General features: G+C 42.6%; 1 protein-coding gene across 2 annotated transcripts in view; it reads right to left on the bottom strand.

The window, feature by feature from the left end:
- The window catches only part of AFTPH (aftiphilin), a 42,458-nt gene extending 30,137 nt beyond the window's left edge, over window positions 1-12,321 (bottom strand). For both annotated transcript variants that reach the window (XM_063391577.1, XM_063391576.1), the window contains exons 1-2: window positions 12,108-12,321; window positions 1,432-3,217 (exon numbers count right to left, since the gene is read on the bottom strand). In XM_063391577.1, coding sequence (XP_063247647.1) covers window positions 1,432-3,207 — 1,776 coding nt within the window. In that variant the 5' untranslated portion in view covers window positions 3,208-3,217; window positions 12,108-12,321. The remainder of the gene's footprint in view (window positions 1-1,431; window positions 3,218-12,107) is intronic.
- Between the last annotated feature and the right edge of the window lie 8,414 nt (window positions 12,322-20,735).

Consider the following 20,735-nt stretch of genomic DNA (forward strand, 5'->3'; position numbering starts at 1 on the left):
AATAGATTTCTGCTTTCAACTTAAGAAATGGACCAGCACATTCAGGTGATAAAGCAAGGTCTTGCACAGACACAAAAATCTGCCCACAGGTTTACTTGGGAGCTTTTTTTTTTGGTTTGTGAACTCTCTTTGAGGTTTGGAGTGTTAGGCACTGCACGGAACAGCAAGCAGGAAGAGTAAGGACCTGAGGCTCCCAGCCTTTAACGTGACAAGAAATCAGTGCTAAGTCCCAAAAGCTCCATTCCATTTGCTAATGCTGGCAGAGCTCCAGCTGGCACAACCTCCTGAAAAGCCATTTCACCTGTCACTGGTAGGGAATGGGAAGAGGCAGGGCTGTCACCGAGCAAGGTCCTGAAAGAAAGGACTTACCTCATTTCCTTTTACTCCCAGAGAAGATCCAAACCTTTCAGACACATATTACCACTAACATCCTTTCCTGCTGGTGTTGCTGCATGCTCCAAAAAGACAGAGCATACTCTAAACTACTCATATGAGATGACATGAATAAAAAGAAGCTTTGAAGAAAATTCTAATCTGAATTGGTTCTGAATTTTGTAAAAGTATTACTAAATGCTTCGCAAAAAAAAAAATCTTTGTATGAATAGCCACAGATCTCAAGATGACTGTTAAAAAGGTTTAGGAAGTAACTAATTAGGAATTAATGAATACTTAGCAATGAAAGCGGAAAACATAGGAGAGGTGGTAAGAAATAAACCTATTTACTTCCCCCTCCTGGAAACCTCTAATTCGAAATAGCAGCAGCTTTAACAAATCACCAGTCCTCTGTTTGTGATGTTGCTAAAATGTGCAGCTTCTTACAATTAATACCTAACAGAGATTTATTTTTTAAAAACTTTTAAAGAGTTAACTTCCCAGGAGTTTGAATACCCAAGACAGAATTCCACAGCTTGTGTTTTATCATGCTGTCTGCTCTAAACGAATTACTGCAGCTATTTACAAATCAAATCATCATTGTTAATCAGATTTTGAAAACACTGATGGAGAATGGTGATGGAAAATTTTGGGAACCAGTAATCCCCAGTATTTTACAAAAAAGCAGCAGAGTGCCTCCCCAAAAGGCAGTAAACAACAAAGCAAAAGGAAAAATGATCACAGGTTCTGAAATGTTCATGTTGGCTTATTCCTTTGATCAATTTATGCACAGGATCACATGTAATCACCAAACCAAATTCCTACAAGTTCCAGCACACCCTGCTCGTTTGTCTGTGGGAAGTAACAGTGCTGCAAAGATCTGCAAGATCCAAGCACAGCATCATGTTTCATATCAGCCCGTCTCACACAGCACATTAAATCTCTCCTAAAAGGCAAACAAGCACTATCCAAATATTTGTTGTAGGCAGAAGCAGGAACTAGAAAGAACTGTATGCATAAGAGCAGAACAAGACTGAGGAAAACCAAACAAACCCTTACCTGAACTGAAGGTGACAGCTCTTGGGATTGCTTGCTGATAGTCCCTTGGCAAGATGCTAAAGCAACACTGTCAGTCTTGTGTAACACTGGGCCATCACTGCTGGCAGACACATCTGTCCTATGTGACTGCCACGTCTCTTTTCTGTGATGAGATTCACCAGCCTGCTCATCTCCAAAGGCAGCCCAGGAACAGCTGTCCTTTTGTTCATCTTCAAAAGCATTCCAGTCCGCAGCCTGGTTACAACCTGCCGAACTGAAGTCCGCAAAGTCATCCGAGTCCTGGAAAGCAACGCTCTCATCTTGAGGTTTTGGCACTGAATCAAAGTCTCCAAATTCAGTATCATCACCCTTCTCTACCTCAGTAGTATGCTGGAAGTCTAGTCCAGAAGTTTTACTGGTAATATCACATTCTAAAGTGTCAGCAGCCTGATTTAGTTCAGCTTGGTCCAAACTTGCTGGTTGCTGAGAAAAAGTACTCGTGTCCCTGAATTCACCAAACTCCTCGTTAGGTTCACTAATATGTGCAGACTGTTCAGAAGTTCTTTCTGAATCTAGAGCGTCTACTGAGTCTGGAGTATTCCTGAAGGTGGGAGATGCACTGCTGACTGAACCAAAGTCCCCAAACACATCATCGTGTTTGTCACTGTAAGCTAAAGCTTCAGTGCTACTTCCACTGTTCTTGAGATCTTCAGAACGACCCAGCTTTTCTCCTGCAGGATCACAGCTTAGGCTTTGGATCTTATCAACCTTGATGTCTGCTTCTTTTGAAGAATCCTCAGGCCTACTAAAATCTTTGCCGTTCTCCATGTGATGTTGTCTTCTCCTCCCACTGTGCTCTCCATTCTCTGTAGTGCATACTGAACTTCCAGTTGTTTGAGACGTGCTAGAAATTGCAAATTCCAGTGCTGAGGGACCCTGTTCACAACTAATTTCTGAAATGCAAACCTCTTCTTCTCTGTGGGTTACTCTGTTTATTCTGTTGTTCTCCTGAATGCTCACTGAGTCTCTTTCATTAAGAACACTGCATATTGTAGGCCCTGCTCCCTCTAAATGGATTGGGGTTTTGTTTGAGAAGGTAGCAAAATCTGCAACATCTTCACCTGAGCTAGGCATTGAGTTCAAATTTTGCTCAGTACTATGGGTGCTAACAGTTTTCAGTCCCTTTGAGTCACCAAGACCGTCTAGATCTTCTGTTCCCTGAGGATTTACAGGGTCTGATGCTGCAAATCCGTTTGTTAGAATCTCTAGACATGGAAGTTTCTCACCATTACAAGCATCTATTTGCTCATCCTGGCTCTCAACTGTTACACCAGTTCTAACCACATGAGAAGAAAAACCCTCTGATTTTCCAGTGTTGTCTCTTTGTTCCCCCCTTCTGTTTACATCTTCTAAAGCAGTACCTGAAGTTCTAAACCTAGATTTTTCTTTGATAGTACTAGTAGCTGACATATCAGAAAGCTCCTTCGTATGAGTAGGAAGCTCTGCAATGCAGTCTTTATCTTTACCATTTTTAACAGATGTGAAAGTTGCAATGCTAGCTACATTGTCAGAATAATCATGGAGTGGGATGAAATGATTTGTGGGTATAAACTCTTCCTTTGGGTGACTGTAGTCCGGTGAATCAAAATCTGCAAAAGCTACGCCAGCAGTGCTCACACCAGAAAATCCTCCAAACTCGTCTTCATCGTCATCATCGGCTCCATTGTCAAGCGGTGGAGGGGATGAGGAGTACATTCGAATAATGTCTGGTTCCATTGTTTGGTTCTGCTCCAACATTAATGTATTTCTGCACGAGGGAAAAACAGAGCTGTGTTAGAACCCGGCTAGCTTTCCTGTTCCTATATAGTTCATTTTCACAGCTCCGTGCCTCATTTTTTAAGTGTGCATATACATCAATATCCGTATTAGATATCAGAAAGAAACACTCCCCAAAGCCATTTGTTTTGTAAGTGACAAAGAATCTATTGGGACAGTTCGAGTCTCTTCTAAACTACTACATGATCAAATTGTCAGCAGACAGTGCTGAAATGATCCTCTTGAGCTGTTGTGCACACACACGGGCATAACCAAATTCAGTTTTAACTCGTCAGTTCTCTACCTCCCATCACTAGCGGTTCACAAAACTGCCTGGTCCATCTTTTGCCACACTCCTGTGTGTGCTCAGCTGTGTGACAGGAATGAAGCCACTGCATGGGCTATCCCACAACAGTCATCCACATAAGGGACCTTTACCAGCATCAAAGACTTCAAAACGTGTTCCCATAAGCTCTGAAATTGTGAAGGAGTGGAGGAAGGGACTGCTATTAAAACCATCAGCTAGGATCTGCTGCCCCACTGTTTAAGTTTCTTTCTACCAGTCCATAGGTTTCTGTTTGGTTGCCCTTTCCTCTTTTTCCTACCCACAAAGCCAAGGCACTGCCTCCCCAGCTGCTGCCACCAGCCTGCTTCTGTCTGAGGAACCTGCTGAGAAACGCCATCGTGGTGCCACCAGTAAAGCCTAGAGCCACACACGCGTCATCAAAACTTCTTCTCAAAAGGAGAGCCGAGCACGATTATTCATGAAATATTTAAATACAAATCACTAAACCATGGGGGAAAAGAAAAAAGAAGCAAGAATTCCCATGGCCTAGATAGAAACAGATTAAGGACTCTCTTCACCTTAACATTGCAAACCATTACAGGAACAAGCCAGGTATGGATGGAAAATCTTCTTTCCTAAAGAATGATCTTGACTTTTTCAATGCTGTGTGCAATTAATGAAACAATAACTACTAGTATGTATAGATTCACAGTTGTTCACATCACTGAACTAATTCATACCTTAAAACCCTTCAAAGAAGAGCTCACACCAAGCTCTCTCCATTTCAAATGACACTTGACATGAACTGTAAGAACACTAAGCCTCACCTACAGAAAGAGTGGAAACATCCTATACATACTAGCAAATATTTGAACTTCTAACCACCAGAATAAGTGCAGACTTTACAACACTAGTTATGCAACACAGACAAAATGTGATCCTTATGTCCAGTGCCTTTAGCAAACAACTTTGTAAAAGCACCTTAAGAGCAGCACACAAAGGATAAAACAGCAATAAATGAAGCTCTGCAGTTCTTCTCAAGCACAACACACCAAGCCCTTGATATTTGCCAGGAACCTGGCACCCTTGAGGTGACTAACATACTCACAAATTCTTTTTGAAAGGGTAGTTTGCAGTTACAGAAGTACATCGTGCTTATCAGATGAAACCATTAAGTAATTTGTAACATAACATGCAAACTGAAGAGAACTGAAAAGGAATTTTGTTTAGAATAAAGCCTAAGTTGTCAACAAGCTCCCACATAGGCTTACTCAGCACCAGCTGCTTAACAAGGTATTTGAGAGAATAACTTCGCTCGCTCTAAACTTCTGAACTTTCCCATTAAAAGAAAAATTTGTCTCTATGGTTCATCAAAAAGCATGTGTTTCAAGATTTAATCTTTTCAGATTTATAGGCTTGTATAGGTTGGTTTTCACCTGAGTTATTTGAAGTACCACATTCATGTCCTATTCGTAACTACACCACCCTACATTAGTGGATCTCATTTTGGTAAGCCATGCCAAGAAATATTAATTCTTAACCTACACCAGCCATAGATCCATATACTATCCATCATAACAACTCTACCCATTTTTTTTTGTTGACCATTTACTGTATGACTGTTCTAACCTCAGCCAAAAATAAATCATAATAGAGTTCAGAACATCCTTGGAGGCAAGGATGATCTAAAATAACCCAAACATGCAGTTCCAGAAAACAAACTGGATAATGTGAGAGGAGCGAGCATCACAATCACAGGGAATTCACCCACAAGACTCCTTTTCTTTCCAGTTAGCACAGAAAAGGGGAGACAAGGAACAAGAATAATAAGGATAAGCACAGGACAAAGATAACTGCATGGGAGATGAAGCAAACTGCCAAAGCCCAACTGAACACGTACAAGGATGTCTGACCATTTAAAAATTCTCTACTGTGACTTCTGACATAGAGCAGAAGAAACTTCCTTCAATTTTTCATTTCAAAGCACTTTTAAAACATCAGAGGCATCATTTACACAGCAGCAGTCCAGCAGCACAATGCTCCAACTACGTTTCAACAACAGTTGCCAAAACAGGATCTGCAAGGAACATTAACTGTACATTTAAAAATCTGATCACAGGTTTGACAGTATATTATGTGTTTCATCAGTTAAAGAGGAACCCATGGCATAACCAACTGTATGGACTTCTGTATCTTTTTTTTTAAATTTAGGTGTTTCCAGATATGTTACTCCTACATTTTAGAAGCCAAACACCAAGAGTTCCAAAATGTATGAATCTGCTTTATAAATGAGTGTAAGGCTACGTTGACACAATTTAATTGTAGTTTACAGAACTCAAACGGTAAGAAAAGGAAAAAAGTCATACTAGTATTCCCCCTCCTCTTGACTAATTAGTGATAAATTTTTAAAATGGGCATAATCCCAATTCTCCTCACAATACAAAACAGCATGGGAATTTTATAGTCTTAATGTAGTTTTCTTCAGAAAGAATTTCATTATGGTCCCCTTTCAGGACTTTCAAAAGTGTTCTATCTGCCAACTAGAAACCAAATTAGTTACTGTCCACTGAAACCTGTGGTGAAAACCCACAGGTCTGACAGAACAACGACTTTGTTCCTTGTTTCATTCAGTTAATCCTTGCTTTGTCTGGCATCTCAAATAGAGCTGGAACGATGGCTTCATCTTTTGTAGTCCTTTTACCCACCTCACACATATTCTTGGTCAAGACATGCCCCTACATTATTTTGTAAACCTGGTATTTCAAGTGACGTTTACAACATCACCAAAGTAGAATTTGAACAAGTTCTATGACCAATAATATGGATTATTATTTTTCCATCTTAGTTTTGAAGGGAATTGGCTACCAAATTTAAAAGTCAAGTATAAAGCTAACATGCTGTGTTCACTTATAGATTCTTTAAACATGTATTTCTCAAACAAAAAGAAATCACCCATTTTTCAGTACACTATATAATAAGGACTGTGATTTGAAGGAAATTATAACAGTTTTTGTTTGTGTAACAGAGCATAACATGTCTAACTTCTGTGATTTGTAATAGGCAACAGCCCAGGTTTCTGGCATCAGACCTTACACCTCAAGGTGAGGAATCTGACACAGTGAAAGTGTTCATGTTTAAGGGATTGCTTTAGTCACAAACACAGATTTATGTTGACAAATGCCAGTAACATCCGCAGGTCTCACAGTTTCAGATTAGACTGAAGACAGATTTCCATCACTTGCTCATGGCATGAGGTTGTACCAATGTTTTCTAGAAAAAAACCCCTGTATTCTCTCTCAGATGCCACTTTCTGCATTTCTGTCTTTCACCTATTTGCTTGTTGGGGTTTTTTTTTAAACTGGAAATGCTAGTTCTTGCATCCATCTGTTTCTTTATATCCACATTCTAACATTCATTATGAAGGTATTTCTCAAACAAGTTTCAGTACCACAAGCAGGAGACCACAGTTTAAGTCCTACTATAAATGCAATTCACCAACACACTCACAAGTACATAATATTGTGCTCTAAAGAAAAAAATGCTGATTAATTTATTACAATTCAAGGTTCAAACCTTTTTTCTCAAGTCACAAGCATTTAAGAATGCAATTCAAGTCAATTTGAAACATTAAAGGAAGAGAGAAAGCAGAAATTAGTAATGCTAGAAAAATTTTGATAGGCAAGGAAGTGGAAAGAGAAAATGCATATCCTTTTATGATCACTAACTAGGTTTTCAAAACATTTACAACAAAACCAGGCTATCTTATTATTTGTTTGCAGTAAATAGGGAACAATACGTGCTTTCCTCACACACAGATCACATCCTTGTTCACTACCTTTTTGCAGAGCAATAGCAACAGCCCAACAAAGACCAGGCAGCAAAGAGAACAATGCAATTACACTACACAAAAGCAGGTATAAATAGTTCCTTCTCTGTGTTTCTTCTAAGGCAAAACTCGAAACAGCAGGTTTGGCTCTTACATAAGACCTAAAAAATCAGGAGGTTGCAAAGAGTACCTCTAAAGAAATACTTGAGGCATGTAAATTCAAAAGAAACCCCTTGTAGAGCAGAATGTTTCCTTCAGCTTGAGAGGAAGCAAAGCAATGAATAACCTCTCAGCTGTGGATTATTCTGAAGAAAAGCTGAGTCAAGCAAACCCTCTCCTAAAGGCACACAGGAAACACAATAATCAGAAATGGCACAATCAAGATCTCCATGACAGAAATTACAACGTTACTGAAATGCCTCATAGTAAAAGCCTTGCAATGGCAAGGAGATGGATTCAAGTCATAAGCTGCTAGCATCTGATCTTTCCAAGAACATTTAACTCTTCCTGCAAGGGAATTCCTCTAGCAAAAGCCAAAAATACCACAGTAATGACCAGATTTGGATTTCTTATTACAGCACAGTGTTGGCTTCCAGTGGGAAAAGCCATCCTTCTCCATTATCCCTTTGCCTTTTCTTTGCCTTATGAACAATGGAAACCAAATTCCCAGCCTCTCTGCACCTGAGAACCTATTCCTGGCATGGTGGTTGTAAGGGAGGAGAGCCTGTCTCTTAGAACAGCATTTCCACAACCAAAATCCACTCCAGAGAGAGAGTGTCTGTCCAGGCTGAAGTCAATATGTTCTTAAATTGGTTTAATAAGCTTACTTTTATTTTTGGAAATAGTTACCAGCAAACAAAATACAGCAAGAAAATGTTTACTTCATAAAGCCTCCAAGAAATCAATGTTTTCGATTTTGAACTTAATGCTGTTACAGCCAAAAGGTCCATTACCCAAAGCAGGAGTTTCAGAGCACCTTTTCTTGGACATGTATTATTTGGGGAAAACAATGTTCTCCAGTTCCAGTAAGGCAAACAACATCTAAGCCTTATTTCTCACTACCCAACATTTGGAATGAATCAATTCCACCGTACATTACTGTGGTTTCCAACACTGAATTTGCTGGATACCTTCTACTACAATGTGTTGTATGTATAATGAACATTAAAGTAACAGAGCTCAGGAGAGTTCACCAAGGATCTGTCACTAATCTCAGGCAGCTCATTCTTCCTGTTCTCCTGCCCTCCTCAGGCTGGCATTAAACACCAGGCTCCCCCAGACAACCCAGCCCATGCAATATTCAAACCTCTTGGACAGTGCTGCTCTTCCTGTCATCACTGACAATGCAGGAAGACCAAGTCAGGTGGCACAAATGTGAAATTAAAATAGATCTTGGATAGAAGCATTTTCATTTTAAATGTTGTTAAACTATATAAAGACGCAAACATGTATTTTCAGTAGTTATGCTGCTTCACTTCTCCCTGTTTAATTTTGGCTTAGCTGAAGAATCAGAGGAGCTGTTGGAAAATATGAATCTAAATGTTCTGTTGGTTCATTAATCTCTTTTTTTAACCAAGAATAGCATTACTCCCCCAAACCTAAAAGACCAGGTAATCCTCACAGTTACTACAAGTAAAAAAATGTTTAAACTCAAAATCTACTGATGTGCTTTAACAGCTGCAGATGAAGATGCTGCCTGTACCTAAATCTGTAAACATATAGTGGGGGGAATGTTGTAAGGAGAAGCACATCTTAAATTCATCTGGGCAAACACAACTGGCTGGGACAGTTGATCAGGTTACAATCTGACTCTGTGGAACGCAGTATTTGTGTCCAACATACAGCACACAGCCACACAATGTGCACAGACAGATGTCACAATAACTGAGATGTTTTCATTCTTACCATTTCCTAAATTCATTTTAAAACAGTGCTCAGCTCAGCGAGAAATCTATTTCTGGATGTTACTCTCCAACATGCTAGCTGGGAATGTGTTCTAAATTAGGATAAAAAGATGCTAGATTAGAAAGTATTAGAATTAGATTACCTAGGGTCAACTGTTCTCAGAGACTTCCTCACAGAGCAGTAAGATCTCCATCACACAGAAACCCTTCAAACTTCACATGGACTACAGCAAAGAGAAGATCAGAACTAACCCACAGGGCTGCACGCTTCTGTGACAGCTTCTCTCACAGCTGAACAAGGAAAACAACCATGGGTCTTCTCTCCATTCCTGCCAACGTACTTACTGCTTGTTTTTCAGGGAGCAGGCTTACATTATTCATCATTTATCCCACCTACAGACATTACCTCATATTCAAAACACAATACAGGAGGGACACCTAATACTCCACAGAATAAAATCTATTTTCCGTCTCTTATCAATAGACATATGAACTTGAGGTTTCACATTTCTTTCACCCTACTTCCAAACATACTAAAGTGAAGAGAGGATTTGCCCTTCCCTGTGGTTCTCCCAAGACGGGACTCTTTGATTTGAAAAATCCAAATTATCTGCTTTACAGAAGCAGATTGCTTAGCTCACCTTGCCAGTGGCACCAATACAATTGAAAACTCGCAATTGAAAACTTTAATTGCTAAAGACATTAGCATAAAAGAAGGTCTACTGAAAATGAGACTGTCAGTTTTCAAACAAGGCATATTTCAATGCTTTTTTTCTGTGTGTGTGTGTGTGCAACAGCAGCAGCTTACTCAGTGTGGTTTTTTTGCACAAAGGAGAAAATCTAACAGACAAAAATTTCTAACACCTAGGAACGAGTAGGATCTAAGACACTTTTCTGACTACCCAGAAAAATTATAAGTATTTTGAATCCTCGTGAAAGGGTTAGCATGTCATCGCGCTGAAATGTTCACAAAGAAGCAGTTTAAGTTGTCAAACAGCACAATAGCACAGAAAGGAATGAACGTTCTGTCGAGGTGGATAATGGCATCTGCAAGAAGATTATGCTGCTGAGTGTAGTGAAAACAACTCGCTCGAGCATCGGTTCCTTTACCGCTGGATTTCCAACTGATACCACCACAGATCTGCAAGGACAGCTCAATGAATATTTCAAGAGGCAAAGGCGGAGTTGACTGAGGTCCGTCTAAGCTGCTCTATTATTTCCACTGTGAAAGACAAGTCCTTTCAAAGTGCTGAAAGTTTCAGAATATCGCTTTGGGTAATTAAGGTGTTAAAAGGTTTGTGCTAGCTTAGCGAGCTACTGGTGAGGATTTTAAGCAGAAATGCAGAGATCACACTGAGCCTTCATCCCCAGCAGTATGTAACACAAATATGATTCCCTGTGTGAACTCCAGATTTTATAGTCTATTAAACCCTTTACTAAACAACAGCGTGATCCGAGCAAAAACAAAGTGCATTAAAAAAAAAAACCAAAAAACTGAGGTTGAGATCCTTCAACCGCTTACTTATAAACAAATTAAGGAAGTAAAGAGAAGAGGTCATACTTTCACATGACCTTAAAAGGTCATACAACGTGTACTTCATGCAACTATCATGCAGAATGAAAACACCAGAGCTACATTGGATTTTCTACATATTTTTAAGTCTCATTCTCACATTCACGCTATTTATTCTCACTGACATGACTGGTTAAAATAAACAAAACAAGCTCTCAGTAGTCACAGGTACTCCAGCTCTTCCCCAGGCTCTCATAATTAATGTTACATTCCTCCAGGTATAGCTCCAGCTTCAGGAGGAGAAACTGCTACCTGTGCATTGCAAGAGCAAATCTCTGTCTCTGCTGACAACACAACAGCACGTTTTTATTTTTAAAGTAGGCTAATTGCCTTTCCAAGTCTAGTTCATATGTCCAGAGAATAAAACAAGGAGGAAATACTTTTAATTTTGTTCAATCTCCAAGGACCAATCCAGCTAAAAAGCAGCATCCATCAAACTCACTTTGCCATGGACTCAACAGCTGAAATGTGAGTTCTAACGAAGCATGTTGGGCATGGAAACAAAACTTGTAAAACCAACCCAGCACAGCTCCTGTCAACAACGTTTCTCTACTCACTCCAGTCATTTATGAACAGATGTTTGCTTAAGGAGCATTAAGCTGCTAAAGGCTTCCATTTCTGTGCTGAAGCTGGAAGGAAGGGGCTGTTACCATTAAGAGGCCAATTTACTGACGTTTTGAAGAAATCCCAAGGTTTAATTGCTGTTTTTAAGGCAGGGTCCTCTTTAAAGAAAAAAAAAATCCTATTTTGCTTCATCAAGCAGACACTTTTCATAGCACACTGAAGAGTCAGCACTTAATAAAGCATTTGAGCAAATTCGCCCCATTTTAGAATTACATTACCTCTTAAAAAAAATCATATCCAAATTATCCTAACTCTGCTCAGCCCGACACGTCCAGGTGCATTTAGCAACCGACACGCTTTACGCCCCTCGAAAGAGAAAGCTTGTCAGCAAAAGCCAAACACACAGGACAGCTTAACTTCTCGCACCACCACATCCTTAAGCCCTCTCTCTCCCAGCTGCGGCGCCGCTGAACCCCCGGGAAAACGCGGGGGACAAAGCCGAACCCCCCCCGCCCCGGCCGCGGCGGGACGAGCCCGGGAAGCCGCGGGGCTTCACCCCTGCCCTGCCCCGCCCGGCCCCGCCGCCCTCCCCCGCGGGCCGGCGCGAAGGACGGCGCTGCCCACACAGGCCCCGGCGGCCGCCGCCCCCCGGGGGCAGCGCTGAGGGGCCCCCGGCGCCCTTCCGCGGCCAGGCCCGGCCCGAACGCGCCGGCCCCCGCCGTCTCTTACCTGCGGGCTGCGCGGGGGGCGGCGGGGCCCGGGCGGGCATGGCGGCGGGCGGGGAGGGGGGGCAGGGAAAGAGGGAAAGAAGAAGGGGGGGAGAGGCGCCGCGGCCGGTTATCTGCGGCCTCCCGCGGCAAGCGCCATGGAGGGGAGCCCCGGTGGGCGACAGGAACCGCGTCGCTGCGGCCCGGCCCCCTCCGGCCGCCGCCTCCCGCCCGCCGCCGCCGCCCACCGCGCTCCCGGCACGCACCGCGCCGCCGCGCGCGTCACGTCCGGCGCGCGCCCCGCGGGGAGAGCGCTGAGGGAGCCGCTCTGTGCCCCGCTAAATGCTGCTTTGTGCCCCGCTAAATGCTGCTCTGTGCCCCGCTGAACGCGGAATCCCACAGCGGCTCGGGGTTAAAAGACACCCTAAGCGAGCGTGTGTTAAAATAGTAAAGAATAGCGTTTAAAGGAGCAGCGGTTTTAAGCGACGTGCGAAGCCCGCCGCTCGCCCTGTGGCCGTGGTTAGCTGGGTGCAGCGGTCGCAGCAACGCGGCGGCAAATTGCGCTAATAAAATGACGAGCGACATTAGAGCTTTGTTGCAGAATTACGGAGTGAATTAGGTTGGGAAAGACCTGTGAGGCCAGCGAATCCAGCCTGTGGCCCGGCACTGTGGTGTCAGTCAGACACCGAGTGCCACATCCAGTCTTTCCTCCAGGGACGGTGACTCCGCCACCTCCCCGGGCAGCCCGTCCCGATGCTTCATCACCTTTTCTGTGGGCAAACTTCTCCCTGTGTCCAACCTAAACCTTCTCTTGCTCACGTTTGTGGCCTCTTGTCCCGTCGCTGGTTGTCTGGGGGAAGAGGCCGACCCCATCTGGCTCCAGCCTGCTCTCAGGGAGGTGTGGGGAGCAATAAAATCACGCCAGAGCCTTTGTATCCTCAGATACATACATCCCGTGTTTAAACACACACTAGTTTGGCTGAGAAAGGCTTAAAACACGGCCATTCGTAGACCTTTTCACGTTTCAGATAGGCTGGTGGAATAAAAATACCTCAGACGCGTTTCAGGATAATTATAATTAACCCGCTAATTTAATCAGCAATAGAAGGCTCTTGTGAAGCAGGGGGGATTGATATTGTTAATGCAATGTTTCTGCGACGTTCTGAATCCTGTTACAATAGCCGAGGATAATCACGGATGACTATTAATGAGTCTGTGTGACTATTAATGAGGCTCTATTATTTCGCCTCCTGGTGGCTGTTCTCTTTTTTCGGTGTCAGAAAGACAGAGCGCAGCTTGTGCTGACCCGGCAGGACAGGAGGACAAGCCTGAGGGAGCAGGAACAGGGCAATTCAGCGCTCAGTGCTCTTTGACCTCCACCCAGTGTACGACAATGCGATTTACAAGGGTATGGAGAAGATCCTGTAAAAACACCGAAATACTTCGCTGTAAAGCAACCGAGATACAAGATCTTTCCCCCTGCCCCCCCACATCTGGCAGTAGCCATTAACTTCCAGGGGGCCGAGTGTTCCTTACTGTGTGGTGCTGCTTCCTGAAGAATCATTTTCCATCCCAGCTGTGTTCACTTGGTGGTCATTGGCTATGACTGTGCATCGTCCTGTTGGAAATTATGCAGTTGGGGAAGAAAAAAAATAATTATCTTCTCTTTTATGTCTGCCTTCTCAACCATTTGAAAGATATGTGAAATAAACATGCTGCCTGTAAACTCCCCAGACAGCAACACCAGCCCCAGTGTTGTCCGAAAAAATCAGATTTTTTTACCCAGTGCAACAAGCCAAGAGTTGCACAGGCCTGTGTCCTCTGTGGTATTCCACAAATCAAGCGCACCAACTATAAAAACTTTTTACTATTTATTTGCATTTTAGCAAACAAAGGAATTTGTTGTTCATTGGCTACAAGTTACACAATTCTCTTACTAATTAGCATTTTCTCCTCTATTGTTTAATGACTCTCTCACTTCTCATGCTAATTAGTCTGCGTGCTCCAGCTTTCTCTTGGTCTGAGGTGAATTCTCAGCTGGTGGCTGTGATCTGTCCCTGCTGGAATTACCTTTTACCCAGGCAGAGCTGATCCAGCACAGTCGCTGTGTTGTCTTTATTGGTTTCTTTCTTATCTTGGGACTTCTGCTGAATGTCCTTGGGGCCCAGAAATTCTGCATTCTTTGTGTCCACTATCAGTGGTACATCCTTCTTCCCAGGCCTAGTTAACCTTCCCCTGGGTCTGAGATCATTGAAACATGTCCAGCCCTAAACCTTAAGAAGGCAGTTCTACCCCCAAGTAATTTGTTTTTCTAACACCTGTATGTCACTTAGAGCTTGTTAGCTGCTCTCTGTTTAATGGATTAAATTTCCCTTCTTGTTGATTGGGCTTGAAAGTATATAAAGACCAAACATTAAAGAACATCCTTTCTTAAGAAAATTTTACATGTTACACATTTTGTAACACTGGCACCCTACAGAAGAACAAAGTAGTAAAACCCTTCTTGTACAAAAGCCCAAAGTTGCAGCACAATCGTGTACCTCAGAAAAAGATCCAGAAAGATAAATGGTGTCAGTAATCAGATTCTAGATTAGAAGGAAATTTGTTAAGTAAAATTTCCAGATGATTTGAAGAAATGACTCATATGCCAAGCTAGGAAGAAGGGCAGAAAATTCCTCCAAATAGTCCCTGCCAGTGTGACGTGGTAAAAATTTCCTCCTCTTCCTTGGTGGCATTCAGAAGTTTCCAGAACCAGAAGCATTAATCAGAATACAGTTGTGAGTCCATAAAATTCACTTAACTGGAATGCAAGATCAGATGAGAGGTAAGAATGTCACATTAAAAAAAATGAAAATATTCACTTAGGCATAGTGTGAATGATTGACAAGATGTGTGGGATTTCTTCAGTCATTCCTGCATAAGCTTTGCTGGCTGAAGGAGATTACATTTGCTTGTGCAGGCAGACTGACTCTTTATAATAGCATTAGCCATATCATGTATTAGCTCTGTGAAATGGAATTCATGGGCTACAACAGTAATTTCAAGGTTATATTTTTAACACATGAAAGTTTACTTTACAGAATTGCATGGATTGTATCTTATTTGGAGACGATTCTAGCATGGTGTTTCTATCCTTTTTCAAATAAACGGTGAGGCATTTTTAAAGCATATACTTTCAAGCAATTTTTTTTTCTTAAAGCATGGTGAAAAAAAAATATGATTTTGATATACACATCTCAACGTGAAGCCCTTCTGCACCGTGCAACAGAGGTTTTAAGTCGAGCTGGTCTGGTCTTGGTAGCTCCAAGGAGGCTAAACCTTGACTTGTTGACTGCAGCAAAGTGGCTTTATCAGTCCCTGCTGCCGAGTCCTGGACTGTCAGGAGAGGGCGCAGCCTACCCAGAAGTCTCAGATGGAAAAAGGTACCGTGGTGTGCCAGGATGATTCAGAAAGGTTCTCCCAAAACCCTGCGTGGTCTGGAGGCTCAGACTCTCCTCCTGGTTTGGGAATGGAGGACGGCAGAAAGAACCGGCTGTGGTCTACATCCATGTTCTTCGTAAAACGTATTCATTCATAATTCTCAAAAAAATCGAGTATGTATTATTTATAGAGAAGAATTTAAGGTTTTATTTCTCATTTTGAAGACTACAACATGGCTCCTGAATGTAAATTTTAGTTTTGTAAAAGCTGTACTGTATAATGTGTAGTGTGATGCAGAAAATCTTCTGAAATAGGTTGTACTGCTGGTAGTGGATAGTGCAGTTCTTTTTCTTTTTTTCTTTTTAATTTCAAAAATACATACAGTGCAACATGGCTCCTGGCAGTGCAAGCTTTTTTGGCTTCCCACTGAGTGAGGAAGAAACTTGCTATAACCAAAGGCTAGATAAGTCTCCAAAATTCAGGCAATGTTCTTCCCTCTCTGCTGTGTCTGGCAATGCTGCTGATTAGAAACTAGATAGTCAGTGACCTGAGAAATTGTCATCCTTGATTTTCCTTTTTTTTTTTTTTTAATTCACAATCAAATCAGACATTTAAAGATTTTATATTATTATTAGAATGAATTTGAAATTATTTTTAACCTACCAAATAGTTTAATTTCATGAATGTCAGATGCTTTGATTTGTGCTGTTGGCTCCATCTTTGGCCAAGTACTCTTCAATATCTTTTTTAACACCTTGGGTGCAGGACTCAAAGGAATACCAAGTAAGTTTGCTGATGTCTAAAACTAAACTGGGATGAACAGTTGACTCCCTCGAGGCCGGAGAGACCTTGATGAATTACAGAGCTGGGCAATCACCAACCATAGAAGTTTAACAAGGACAAGTGCCAAATTCTGCACCTGGGATGGCGCAGCCCTGGATGTACAGACTGGGGAATGAGGGGCTGGAGAGCAGGGCCAGGGAAAGGGACCTGGGGATCCTGGTTGGTGGCAAGTTGGACATGAGCCACCAGTGCCCTGGCACCAGGAGGGACATCCCTGTCCTGGGGGGCATCAGGCACAGCATGGCCAGCCAGGCAAGGGAGGGGATTGTCCTGCTCTGCTCTGCACTGGGGCGGCCTCACTGAGTGCTGGGGGCAGTTTTGGGCACCACAATATGAGGAAAACATTAAAGTATTAATGTCCAAAGGGGGCCACAAGGAAGGTGAAAGATCTGGAGGGGAAGCCGAATTAGGAATGGCTGAGGTCACTTGATATGTTCAGACTGGAGAAGAGGAGGCTGAGGGGAAACCTCACTGGGGTCTTCAACATCCTCACTGGGGGCAGCACGAATCTCTGCTGGTGACCAGTCATAGGAGTTGAGGAAATGGCTGAAGCTGAGCTGGGGGAGATTTAGATGGGATATCAGAAAAAGGTAATTCATCCAAAGGATGGTTGGGCACTGGAACAGCTCCCCCGGGCAGTGGTTGCAGCACCAAGCCTGGCAGAGTTCAAGAAAGATTTGAATATTCTAATATTCTAGTATTCTAATATTGTGTGAAATGATTGCAATTCATCCTCACAAGTGTTTTGACTTTTTCTCATTCTGACATGAAACTGAATTGGCACATTTCTCTGAGATGTTTTAAAATCAGTAAAACTGCATTTATTTTAGACCTTTATAGCTGAAATAACCCCTAGAACTGCATTATCAAGCAGAAAGGTCTTTTTCTGACTGAATTCACCAATCAGCCTCAAAAGCTTCATATGAAAGATTTTGTGGCTGTGGTTTCATAAGGTGGGCAATATGAAAGCTAGCTGAATAAAGAATATGTACTTTCTGCTGGCTTCTAAATGGGCATCAGTCAATAAAAGAAAAATTCTGTTAGCTGAGTTAAACAAAGCTACAGCTGAGCACAGAATGAGCTGTTGCTAGAGCAGCCTGTTGCTAAACCCCATTGTCCTGTGGCATGGAAAGGTGGTAAAACAGATCTGTGAGCAGTGGGTACCTGTTTCTTTGGGGAGTGGCTGGTGCCTTGAGCTCCATCCCGTGAGAATCAGTGCACACAGCCTGGCTGCTCCCCTGGGCAGTGCTGGCCTCTCACCTGTGTTAGAGCTGAGGGAGCCAAGAGTGCCTCCAGCAAAGGTGGTTCAGCTTTTCCCAGCTCCCCAAGCAAGGGACTGTCCCCATCCTGTTCTAGTTGCAATGGCATAAAATAGAAAACATTGTAACATATGTTTCAGATGCAAGGTGCAAATATTCTGTTTGGTGGAGTGCAAGTTTGTTATAACTGTTCACAAGTCTCCCTGGAGATCTTTACCAGAGTCCTAGTACAAAAGTGAGAAGGCATTGCTACATCAGCAGCTTGTTCTTTTGTGATTACCAATCCGTTAAAATTTCAGAATTGTCCTTGAACAGGCCTGAGTGTAATCTATACAAAGAACCACTGTGTAGTTACAGAAAACAGATGAAATGTCAGTTATTTAAAAAGTCTCCTACATGTGAATGTAGGTTCTTTGGATTTTGGCTCAGGCTTATTTGGGCAAGAATATGGTTGTTGACACTCAACAGTGTTTGGGAGGGTTGGGAGTCTTTTTGGGGTGGAGAGGAGGTTGTGGGGTTTTGTGTTTTTTTTTTTTTTTTTTTTTTTTGGTGGTGGGGATTTGTTTTGGGGTGGGTTTTTTTAATTTGGGTTGGGTTTTTTGTTTATTTGGTTTTTGGGGGTTTTGTGTGTGTGTGTGTGCATGTGTTTTGGTTTGGATTGGCTCTTTGGTTTGGTTCCGTTTCCTTTAAAGAGGTCGTTTCTGAGTCTTGACCATGTCTGCAGCTGATTTGGAGCATCTAACAAAGATAAAGATTCACATTCTTGCCTTATGAGGGTTACCTGGTGGAATAACCAGGTCTCAAATGTCTAAAGAGCCCCATTTTACCTGCTGTGGCCTGGACCACATCCTCCAAGTGGCACAAGTTAATGACATCGGTGTGGCAATGCAACGTGTGCACGTGGCCTCGACATATTTGCATACATAACTCATCAGCAAGGTGTGCCACGTGTATTTTAGTGTATCTACATATTAGTGGTGATGAGGCTTGTCAGCAGAGTCCATAACCAAACCAAGGTCTGACAGCACTTCTACTCCTTGGAGATGGTATTGAGTACCTCAGCTGTCAGCAGGAGAACAAGATTTCTCACACCCACAGCAGCAAAGATTTCCACTGCAACTAACTGTTTTCATTTGGTTCCTGTTGGGGTTTGTTTGGTTTTTTGTGGTTTTTTTGCACAGGCTCTAAATGCAGAAAGCCCATAAGAAAAGAAATCAAAAATATTCATTTCAAAAAAGTCCCTTGCCTTTAAGAGGCGTGACTTGTGAGCTTTTTACATTTAAGAAGAGCTTAAAAGTGGTTAAAGCTATTATTCTGTTTTAATGGTCTCATTCGTTTACTGGGCAAAGGTGAGCTGATTTCCAAAGTCCTCCTCCTCCCTGGTGCGTCAGTTCCTCTCTGTGAGGCAGGAGTCAAGAGCCTCCAACACCCTTGAGGATCAGCTGATAGGAAATTCCAAGGTACAAACTGTTCACTCTGTGTGTGTAATAGGCACCATGACAGCAGTCCCTTGCATACCAGCCTGTGCAGTTTACATTCCTGTATTCTCCATTAACATCTATTTGAAAACATTTTCATTTCCAAGGCATTTTAGGGTTTGGGGATATTTTGTTTGGTTGGGGTTTTTTTTAGGTTTCAGATCACTTAAACTTAGCTCTACCACTGGTATGGGGTTTTTTTTCCTTTTTTTTCCACGTATATTCAAGAAGACCTGCAATATCCTGTTTCAATCACACAAGTTCATTTCACTTCTGTATGTCAACACAGTCACTGAAATTCAGGTGTCAGATGTTTTGATTAAGTCTTCCTAATAAACCAATGTTGTATGACTGGCAGTGATTCTTATCAATAAAAATAATTTGAGATTTTTTGCAAAGGTCATGTCCTTTCATGTCTACAGTGAATGATAAAATGTCCATTAAACACAAGTGATAGTAGCATTCAGTTCCTGGTTTTAAAATGGAAATGGCAGAGGTTTTTCTAGATTAATGACAACTTATGTCTCAAATGCAACTGCTATGCAAGGAAAGTGCTTTCTTTCATAGGTATTTGTCAAAACCCTTCTCATTGTTTTTCAGACTCATATCTGTTGCCTTGTTTATTTGTCAAAATCCTTCTCATTGTCTTTCAGACTCGTGTCTGATGCCTCGTTTCAGAGCCATACGTTCCAATTTTATCCTCTGTCGTATTTTTCTGTGATAGGTTTGCTTTCTTGATCTACATTCATTGAGATGCAAAGCATCTGGGATGTGGGCACATAGGAAGCCTAGATCTCAGGAAAAAAAAAAAAGCATTGCTTCCTTGAAAGCTCTTGCACAAGAAATGTGTGAGATTGGCCATACCTGACCCTAAACTACCTGATGAGTTTGTTGTCATGAATAAGACAGAATCAGGAGAGGAAATACCTTGCTCCAAGTAGCTAAAATGTGTTTGAATGTCAGCCCCAGCTGCTGGAGTCCTGCATGCAGCAGCCTTTGGCTGCACCAGCAGTCAGGATGAGACCCTCAGGTGGAGGAATGGGTTGGTGTCTGTGTCATCCCATTCTTGTCTCACAGGCAGAAAGAAAAGAGAGAGAAGGCCTGACATTTGTACCAAGAACAGGCTGAGTGGGGGAAGGAGCAGGCAGAGAGGAGTGTGGAGGGCAGGGAGGGAAACAGCAGGATGGCAAATACAAGCACAGACAGTGGGGCAGATGAGTAGATGAAAAGTCCAACCTCCACCCCTTCTACATCCAGGATCAGTCACAGATCTCTGGAGAGCAGCTGAACCAGCTCTGTTTCCATGAAGAGAGCCAGGAAAGATGAGATTAGGTAAATCCAAGTACCTGAGCAATCTGTTTAAGCTCATTAGGCCCCTCTTTCTAAACCATGGCTAACTGGGTTTCAGCAGTGGGAGAAGGATGCCCTCTCTGAGTCAGCTTCTCAGTTCTGGGAAGCGAACATGATCCCATCTCACTCACATGGAGTCACTGATGTGGTCTGCAGGAGCCCTTGCCAGGATGTGTCTCCTCACCATTCTCTGCATCTCTGCACCAAACGTGCAGTCTAAGGGCAGCCTGTGGCATTTCGAGGGAGCAGTGAGCTGCAGTCAGCCCATCTCTAAAGCTACTGAACTCAGTGGATGTGCAT

Source organism: Prinia subflava, chromosome 2 (genome assembly GCF_021018805.1).
Source record: "Prinia subflava isolate CZ2003 ecotype Zambia chromosome 2, Cam_Psub_1.2, whole genome shotgun sequence".
NCBI lineage: Eukaryota > Metazoa > Chordata > Aves > Passeriformes > Cisticolidae > Prinia > Prinia subflava.